We start from the raw sequence: 10042 nt of genomic DNA, 5'->3' as shown, positions 1-10042 counted from the left end.
GTGGACTGTTAGGTTGTCTAGTTGTTGCTATATGTGGACTGTTAGGTTGTCTAGTTGTTGCTATATGTGGACTGTTGGGTTGTCTAGTTGTTGCTGTATGTGGACTGTTAGGTTGTCTAGTTGTTGCTGTATGTGGACTGTTAGGTTGTCTAGTTGTTTCTGTGTTATTAAAGTGCTGTCCTGTGAGTGGAGTTGAAGCAGATTACCTCTGACTGAGCTGCTTCACATGGAAGGGATCTTTAGGCCAGATCCCTGTGGTATGCAGCCAACAACTCCCACACAGATCTCTGGCACAACTGGCTGAAATTGGCCTAATTTTACACAACAACATGGAAGCCTTGGTGATCTTTTAACTGGGTACAGTAGGTGTGTCCGGGACACAAATGGTAGAACATCCCCTTAGAGGCGGTCTGGAAAAGGCTGTGGGATGAGGTTACTGTGATGCTGTGGATGAGGTTACTGTGATGTGATGCTGTGGATGAGGTTACTGTGATGCTGTTGATGAGGATACTGTGATGCTGTGGATGAGGATACTATGATGCTGTGGAGGAGGTTACTGTGATGCTGTGGATGAGGTTACTGTGATGCTGTGGGTGAGGTTACTGTGATGCTGTGGATTAGGTTACTGTGATGCTGTGGATGAGGTTACTGTGATGCTGTGGATGAGGTTACTGTGATGCTGTGGATGAGGATACTGTGATGCTGTGAATGATGATACTCTGATGCTGTGGATGAGGATACTGTGATTATGTGGATGATGTTACTGTGATGCTGTGGATGAGGATGTTATAGTGTGTGTGGATGAGGATGCTGTGGATGATGTTGATGAGGATACTGTGATGGTGGTGCTTGCACCCTCCTGTACTTCCTGTTCACCCTTGACTGTGTGACCACACACGCCTCCAACTCAATCATCAAATGTGCAGACAACACAACAGTAGTAGGCCTGATTAGCAACAATGCCGAGACGGCCTACAGGGAGGAGGTGAGGGCCCTGTGAGTGTGGTTCCAGGAAAAAAACCTCTCACTCAACATCAACAAAACAAAGGAGCTTATCGTGGACTTTAGGAAACAGCAGTGGGAGCACCCCCCCATCAACATCGACGGGACAGCAGTGGAGAAGGTGGAAAGCTTCAATTTTCGCGCCGTATACATCCCTGACAAACTGAAAAGGTCCACCCACATCGACAGTGTGGTGAAGAAGGCACAACATCCCCTCTTCAACCTCAGGAGGCTGAATACATTTGGCTTGGCACCTAAAACCCTCACAAACCTTTACAGATGCAAAATTGAGAGCATCCTATCGGGCTGTACTGGGCTGTATCACTGCACCGCCCGGAACCGCAGGTCTCTCCAGAGGGTGGTGCGGTCTGCCCAACACATCACCGGGGGCAAACTACCTGCCCTCCAGGACACCTACACCACCCGATGTCACAGGAAGGCCAAAAAGATCATCAAGGACAACAACCACCCGAGTCAATGCCTGTCATCCAGAAGGTGAGGTCAGTACAGGTGCATCAAAACAGAGAGACTGAAAAACAGCTTCTATCTCAAGGCCATCAGACTGTTAAACAGCCATCAGTAGCACATTAGAGGCTGCTGTTCCATATATACATGGACTTGAAATCACTGGCCACTTTAATAATGGAACACCAGTCACTTTCATAATGTTTACATATTTTGCATTACTCATCTCATATGTTTTCTCTGTATTCTACTCTACTGTATTTTAGTATTTTCCACTCATCCAAATATTTCTATGTTCTTAATTCCATTCATTTACTTTAGATGTGTGTTATATACATATATATATATATATATATATATATATATATATATGTGTGTGTGTGTGTATACTGTGTGTAATGTTGTGAAATTGTTAGATATTACTTGTTAGATATTACTTGTTAGATATTACTTGAAACACAAGCGTTTTTCTACACCCACAATAACATCTGCTAAACATGTAAATGTGACCATTTGATTTGATTTTGTGCTATTTGTGGATGAGAACATTTATTAATCAGTGTAATACTCAGTTCTGAGGACAGGAACAGGGGGAGGGAGGACTGGGGTGAGGGAGGACTGGGGTGAGGGAGGACTGGGGGAGGGAGGACTGGGGGAGGGAGGACTGGGGGGGAGGGAGGACTGGGGGGAGGGAGGACTGGGGGAGGGAGGACTGGGGGAGGGAGGACTGGGGGGAGGGAGGACTGGGGGGAGGGAGGACTGGGGGAGGGAGGACTGTGGGAGCGAGGACTGGGGGAGGGAGGACTGGGGGAGGGAGGACTGGGGGGAAGGAGGACTGGGGGAGGGAGGACTGGGGGGAAGGAGGACTGGGGGAGGGAGGACTGGGGGAGGGAGGACTGGGGGGGAGAGGGGACTGGGGGAGGGAGGACTGGGGGAGGGCGACTGGGGGAGGGAGGACTGGGGGGAGGGAGAACTGGGGGAGGGAGAACTGGGGGAGGGAGGACTGGGGGAGGGAGGGATGACTGGGGGAGGGAGGTATGACATGGGGGAGGGAGGGATGGGGAGGGAGGTCTGGGGGGAGACAGTGATGAAAGTACAGCTACGCCAATTGATTTTCTTTCTGTTTTTTTCTGTCACGTTATCTCTTCCTCGCTCTCTCTCTCTCTCTCTGTCTCTCTCTCTCTCTCTCTCTGTCTCTCTCTCTCTAAAGCACCTGCTCACTCCAGCACAGTCTCTCTCTGTCTCTCTCTCTCTAATGCACCTGCTCACTCCAGCACAGTCTCTCTCTGTTTCTCTGTCTCTCTCTCTCTCTCTCTAATGCGCCTGCTCACTCCAGCACAGTCTCTCTCTGTCTCTCTGTCTCTCTCTCTCTCTCTAATGCGCCTGCTCACTCCAGCACAGTCTCTCTCTGTCTCTCTCTCTCTAATGCGCCTGCTCACTCCAGCACAGTCTCTCTCTGTCTCTCTGTCTCTCTCTCTCTCTAATGCGCCTGCTCACTCCAGCACGGTCTCTGTCTCTGCTACCTCTGTAACTGCGCATGCATGAATGAAGAGTGGGGCGTGTGTTCTGTGCTGCGAGGATTAACATCACAGAGTACGGGGTATGTCTGGCTCTCTGAGGGGGTGTGTGTGTACCAGTGTGTGTGTACCAGTGTGTGTGTGTGTGCACAAGCATTGTTCTCAAGCTCAGTGCTTCTGCAGCCAAGGTCATAGGAGCCTGGTCACATGCACAGTGTGTGAGAGAGAGGCAGCGAGGCAGCGAACGAGAGCGAGTGAGTGTGAAGAGTAAAGTCTCTCTCCGTGTGAAAAGCAGGGGGTGGGGACCTCATCAATTCATCCATTCATGTACGGTAAGGATGCTGTTTGTGTGCACGTGTGTGTATGTATGTGTGTGTGTTTGTGTGTGTGTGTGTGTGTGTGTGTGTGGAGTTTTGTTTTCCTCTGTTTCCTCTTTTCCTCTTTGCTCGACATGTCTAGTTGTAGGAGTCTGTCTAGTTGGTGTCAACAGCAGGTGTTTTTGTCTGTGTGCTTTTGCATCGTGTGTGTGTGTCTGTGCGCTCTGGGCTTTCTTTCACTGTCATGGGAACGTGATGCTGAAGCAACAGATTGTGTGTGAATGGATTAGCTATTGTACGTCTCACTGAAGCTAACTACTGTACACACACTGAGCAGATGTTTGAACAAAACGTTATCACAGCGTGTTTGGTTAAGTCTATGCTTTGTGTTGTTACCCTTCATCTTAACACACACACACGCGCGCACGCGCACGCACACACACACACACACACACACATGTGCACACGCACGCGCACGCACACACACACACGCACGCACGCACACACACACACACACACACACACACACACACACACACACACACACACACACACACACACACACATATGAATGAAATGAAGCCACTGATCAATCGATTGGTCGGTCTGCTGGGTCGTTTATATCATCAGTCTTGAGTTTCTTCCCTGTCTCATTGGATCGGAGGAGAGAATGATTGACAAGTGTTGTGTTCCTGTGATTGACATGCAGCATAGGGAGCAGTCTGGAAACAAGCCTTACTAAACCCTACTGTGTGGAAGGATTACTGAGCAGTGCTGCGATCGTTAGAACGAAGGGTTGTAAATCAGATATTACTGAGCTCTGTTTCCCTGTTCTCTGTCTGTCTCACTATAATCCTGACACCTGGCTTCTCCCTACATTCTACATTTACAAGAGAGGGGAGAAGGGAGAGAGAGAGAGAGAGAGGGGAGAGGGTTAGAGAGAGAGAGAGAGAGAGAGAGAGAGAGGGGGAGAGGGTTAGAGAGAGAGAGAGAGAGACAGAGGAGAGAGGTTGAGAGGGGAGAGGGTTTAAGAGAGAGAGAGAGAGACATAGAGAGAGAGAGAGAGGGTGAAGAGGGTTAGAGAGAGAGAGAGAGAGAGACAGAAGAGAGAGAGAGAGAGAAGAGAGAGAGAGAGCACAACTGAATGCATTCACCGAAATACATGACTACATGACTACATGACCCCTAACCACCATGCACTACATGACCCCGACCCATGACTCATGACTACATGACCCACCATGACTACATGACTACATGACCATACTACATGACTACATACCATGCCATGACCCATGACTATGACCACATGACTACATGACCACATGACCTACATGACTACATGACCACATGACTACATGACCACATGACTACATGACTACATGACCACATGACTACATGACCACGATGACTACATGACCACCATGACTACATGACCACAGTGACTACATGACTACATGACCACATGACTACATGACCACATGACTACATGACTACATGACCACATGACCACATGACTACATGACCACATGACTACATGACCACATGACTACATGACTACATGAACACATGACTACATGACTACATGACTACATGACCACATGACTACATGACTACATGACTAACATGAACACATGAACCACATGACTACATGACTACATGAACACATGACCACATGACCACATGACTACATGACTACATGACCACATGACTACATGACCACATGACTACATGACTACATGACCGCTCATCGAACATCTCATTCCAAAATCATGGGCATTAATATGGAGTTGGTCCCCCCATTGCTGCTACAACAGCCTCCACTCTTCTGGGAAGGCTTTCCACTAGATGTTGGAACATCGCTGCGGGGACTTGCTTTCGTTCAGCCACAAGAGCATTAGTGAGGTCGGCACTGATGTTGGGCGAGGAAAGGGCCTTCCCCAAAATTTGATGAACTGACTTGTTGGAAATGCGGCATCATATGATGATGCCACGTCGAAAGTGACTGAGCTCTTCATTAAGGCCATTCTACTGCCAATATTTTCCTATGGAGATTGCATGGCTGTCTGCTCGATTTTATATGTCAACAACCGGCTGAAATACCTTTGTTTATATAGTGTATGTCTTCTGAATTGAAACCCCTCTAAATCAGAGAGAGGGGCCTTAATCAACGTCAACATCATCAGCTCCCTGGAGTAGTTGTTTTTATGGGAATAACTGCCGAGGCTCAAGGGCAGTACGGCAGAATTGGGGGGGGTGAGACAGAGAGAGAGAGGGAGGGAGGGAGGGAGGGAGAGAGAGGGAGGGAGGGAGAGAGAGAGAGAGGGGAAAAAAGAGACAGAGAGAGAGAGAGAGAGAGAGAGAGAGAGAGAGAGAGAGAGAGAGAGAGAGAGAGGAGGGAGGGAGGGAGAGAGAGAGAGAGAGAGAGAGAGAGAGAGAGAGAGAGAGAGAGAGAGAGGGAGGGAGAGAGAGAGGGATGGAGGGAGAGAGAGAGGGATGGAGGGAGAGAGAGAGAGAGAGAGAGAGAGAGAGGGATGGAGGGAGAGAGAGCTACACCCCACACACAACATTAGTTCCTGCTACACCCTACACACAACATTAGTTCCTGCTACACCCCACACACAACATTAGTTCCTGCTACACTCCACACAACATTAGTTCCTGCTACACTCCACACACAACATTAGTTCCTGCTACACCCCACACACAACATTAGTTCCTGCTACAGCCCACACACAACATTAGTTCCTGCTACAGCCCACACACAACATTAGTTCCTGCTACACTCCACACACTTCCGGCGCCGACAGAGATGGCCGCCTCGCTTCGCGTTCCTAGGAAACTATGCAGTTTTTTGTTTTTACGTGTTATTTCTTATACTAGTACCCCAGGTCATCTTAGGTTTCATCACATACAGCCGAGAAGAACTACTGAATATAAGATCAGCGTCAACTCACCACCAGTACGACCAAGAATATGTTTTTCGCGATGCGGATCCTGTGTTCTGCCTTACAACCAGTGCCACGGGATGGTTCCCATGCAGCGACCCAAAAAAACGACTCAGAAAAAGAGGGAAACGAAGCGGTCTTCTGGTCAGACTCCGGAGACGGGCACATCGTGCACCACTCCCTAGCATTCTTCTTGCCAATGTCCAGTCTCTTGACAACAAGGTTGATGAAATCCGAGCAAGGGTAGCATTCCAGAGGGACATCAGAGACTGTAACGTTCTCTGCTTCACGGAAACGTGGCTCACTGGAGAGACGCAATCCGAAGCGGTGCAGCCAGCGGGTTTCTCCACGCATCGCGCGGACAGAAACGAACATCTTTCTGGTAAGAAGAGGGGCGGGGGCGTATGCCTTATGGCCAACGTGACATGGTGTGATGAAAGAAACATACAGGAACTCAAATCCTTCTGTTCACCTGATTTAGAATTCCTCACAATCAAATGTAGACCGCATTATCTACCAAGAGAATTCTCTTCGATTATAATCACAGCCGTATATATCCCCCCCCAAGCAGACACATCGATGGCTCTGAACGAACTTTATTTAACTCTCTGCAAACTGGAAACGATTTATCCGGAGGCTGCATTCATTGTAGCTGGGGATTTTAACAAGGCTAATCTGAAAACAAGACTCCCTAAATTTTATCAGCATATCGATTGCGCAACCAGGGGTGGAAAGACCCTGGATCATTGTTACTCTAACTTCCGCGACGCATATAAGGCCCTGCCCCGCCCCCCTTTCGGAAAAGCTGACCACGACTCCATTTTGTTGATCCCTGCCTACAGACAGAAACTAAAACAAGAAGCTCCCACGCTGAGGTCTGTCCAACGCTGGTCCGACCAAGCTGACTCCACACTCCAAGACTGCTTCCATCACGTGGACTGGGAGATGTTTCGTATTGCGTCAGCCAACAACATTGACGAATACGCTGATTCGGTGTGCGAGTTCATTAGAACGTGCGCTGAAGATGTCGTTCCCATAGCAACGATTAAAACATTCCCCACCAGAAACCGTGGATTGATGGCAGCATTCGTGTGGAACTGAAGGCGCGAACCACTGCTTTTAATCAGGGCAAGGTGTCTGGTAACATGACTGAATACAAACAGTGCAGCTATTCCCTCCGCAAGGCTATCAAACAAGCTAAGCGCCAGTACAGAGACAAAGTAGAATCTCAATTCAATGGCTCAGACACAAGAGGCATGTGGCAGGGTCTACAGTCAATCACGGACTACAGGAAGAAACCCAGCCCAGTCACGGACCAGGATGTCTTGCTCCCAGGCAGACTAAACAACTTTTTTGCCCGCTTTGAGGACAATACAGTGCCACTGACACGGCCTGCAACGAAAACATGCGGTCTCTCCTTCACTGCAGCCGAAGTGAGTAAGACATTTAAACGTGTTAACCCTCGCAAGGCTGCAGGCCCAGACGGCATCCCCAGCCGCGCCCTCAGAGCATGCGCAGACCAGCTGGCCGGTGTGTTTACGGACATATTCAACCAATCCCTATACCAGTCTGCTGTTCCCACATGCTTCAAGAGGGCCACCATTGTTCCTGTTCCCAAGAAAGCTAAGGTAACTGAGCTAAACGACTACCGCCCCGTAGCACTCACATCCGTCATCATGAAGTGCTTTGAGAGACTAGTCAAGGACCATATCACCTCCACCCTACCTGACACCCTTGACCCACTCCAATTTGCTTACCGCCCAAATAGGTCCACAGACGATGCAATCTCAACCACACTGCACACTGCCCTAACCCATCTGGACAAGAGGAATACCTATGTGAGAATGCTGTTCATCGACTACAGCTCGGCATTCAACACCATAGTACCCTCCAAGCTCGTCATCAAGCTCGAGACCCTGGGTCTCGACCCCGCCCTGTGCAACTGGGTACTGGACTTCCTGACGGGCCGCCCCCAGGTGGTGAGGGTAGGCAACAACATCTCCTCCCCGCTGATCCTCAACACTGGGGCCCCACAAGGGTGCGTTCTGAGCCCTCTCCTGTACTCCCTGTTCACCCACGACTGCGTGGCCACGCACGCCTCCAACTCAATCATCAAGTTTGCGGACGACACAACAGTGGTAGGCTTGATTACCAACAACGACGAGACGGCCTACAGGGAGGAGGTGAGGGCCCTCGGAGTGTGGTGTCAGGAAAATAACCTCACACTCAACGTCAACAAAACTAAGGAGATGATTGTGGACTTCAGGAAACAGCAGAGGGAACACCCCCCCATCCACATCGATGGAACAGTAGTGGAGAGGGTAGCAAGTTTTAAGTTCCTCGGCATACACATCACAGACAAACTGAATTGGTCCACTCACACAGACAGCATCGTGAGGAAGGCGCAGCAGCGCCTCTTCAACCTCAGGAGGCTGAAGAAATTCGGCTTGTCACCAAAAGCACTCACAAACTTCTACAGATGCACAATCGAGAGCATCCTGGCGGGCTGTATCACCGCCTGGTATGGCAACTGCACCGCCCTCAACCGTAAGGCTCTCCAGAGGGTAGTGAGGTCTGCACAACGCATCACCGGGGGCAAACTACCTGCCCTCCAGGACACCTACACCACCCGATGCTACAGGAAGGCCATAAAGATCATCAAGGACATCAACCACCCGAGCCACTGCCTGTTCACCCCGCTGTCATCCAGAAGGCGAGGTCAGTACAGGTGCATCAAAGCTGGGACCGAGAGACTGAAAAACAGCTTCTATCTCAAGGCCATCAGGCTGTTAAACAGCCACCACTAACATTGAGTGGCTACTGCCAACACACTGTCAATGCCACTGACTCTACGCCAGCCACTTTAATCATGGGAATTGATGGGAAATGATGTAAATATATCACTAGCCACTTTAAACAATGCTACCTTATATAATGTTACTTACCCTACATTATTCATCTCATATGCATACGTAGATACTGTACTCTATATCATTGACTGCATCCTTATGTAATACATGTATCACTAGCCACTTTAACTATGCCACTTGGTTTACATACTCATCTCATATGTATATACTGTACTCGATATCATCTACTGTATCTTGCCTATGCTGCTCTGTACCATCACTCATTCATATATCCTTATGTACATATTCTTTATCCCCTTACATTGTGTATAAGACAGTAGTTTTTTTGGGAATTGTTAGTTAGATTACTTGTTCGTTATTACTGCATTGTCGGAACTAGAAGCACAAGCATTTCGCTACACTCGCATTAACATCTGCTAACCATGTGTATGTGACAAATACATTTGATTTGATTTGATTTGATACGACATTAGTTCCTGCTACACTCCACTCACAACATTAGTTCCTGCTACACTCCACACAACATTAGTTCCTGCTACACTCCACACACAACAGTAGTTCCTGCTACACTCCACACAACATTAGTTCCTGCTACACTCCACACAACATTAGTTCCTGCTACACTCCACACAAAACATTAAATCAAATCAAATGTATTTATATAGCCTTCGTACATCAGCTGATATCTCAAAGTGCTGTACAGAAACCCAGCCTAAAACCCCAAACAGCAAGCAATGCAGGTGTAGAAGCACGGTGGCTAGGAAAAACTCCCTAGAAAGGCCACAACCTAGGAAGAAACCTAGAGAGGAACCCGGCTATGTGGGGTGGCCAGTCCTCTTCTGGCTGTGCCGGGTGGAGATTATAACAGAACATGGCCAAGATGTTCAAATGTTCATAAATGACCAGCATGGTCGTATAATAAT

General features: G+C 48.7%; 1 protein-coding gene across 3 annotated transcripts in view; it reads left to right on the top strand.

Moving 5' to 3' along the window:
• Window positions 1-2935: 2935 nt before the first annotated feature.
• LOC116374721 (protein EFR3 homolog B) overlaps window positions 2936-10042 on the top strand; it is a 60554-nt gene continuing 53447 nt past the window's right edge. For 2 of the 3 annotated variants that reach the window (XM_031829277.1, XM_031829278.1), the window contains exon 1: window positions 3089-3316. In XM_031829277.1, coding sequence (XP_031685137.1) covers window positions 3310-3316 — 7 coding nt within the window. In that variant the 5' untranslated portion in view covers window positions 3089-3309. Of the gene's footprint in view, window positions 3068-3088; window positions 3317-10042 lie in introns of those variants that run through there. The other variant, XM_031829279.1, reaches the window with a different exon arrangement.

Source organism: Oncorhynchus kisutch, linkage group LG7, assembly GCF_002021735.2.
Source record: "Oncorhynchus kisutch isolate 150728-3 linkage group LG7, Okis_V2, whole genome shotgun sequence".
Taxonomy (NCBI): Eukaryota; Metazoa; Chordata; class Actinopteri; order Salmoniformes; family Salmonidae; genus Oncorhynchus; species Oncorhynchus kisutch.
Note: the sequence above shows the minus strand (reverse complement) of the source record. Positions and strands in the feature narration are given on the sequence as shown.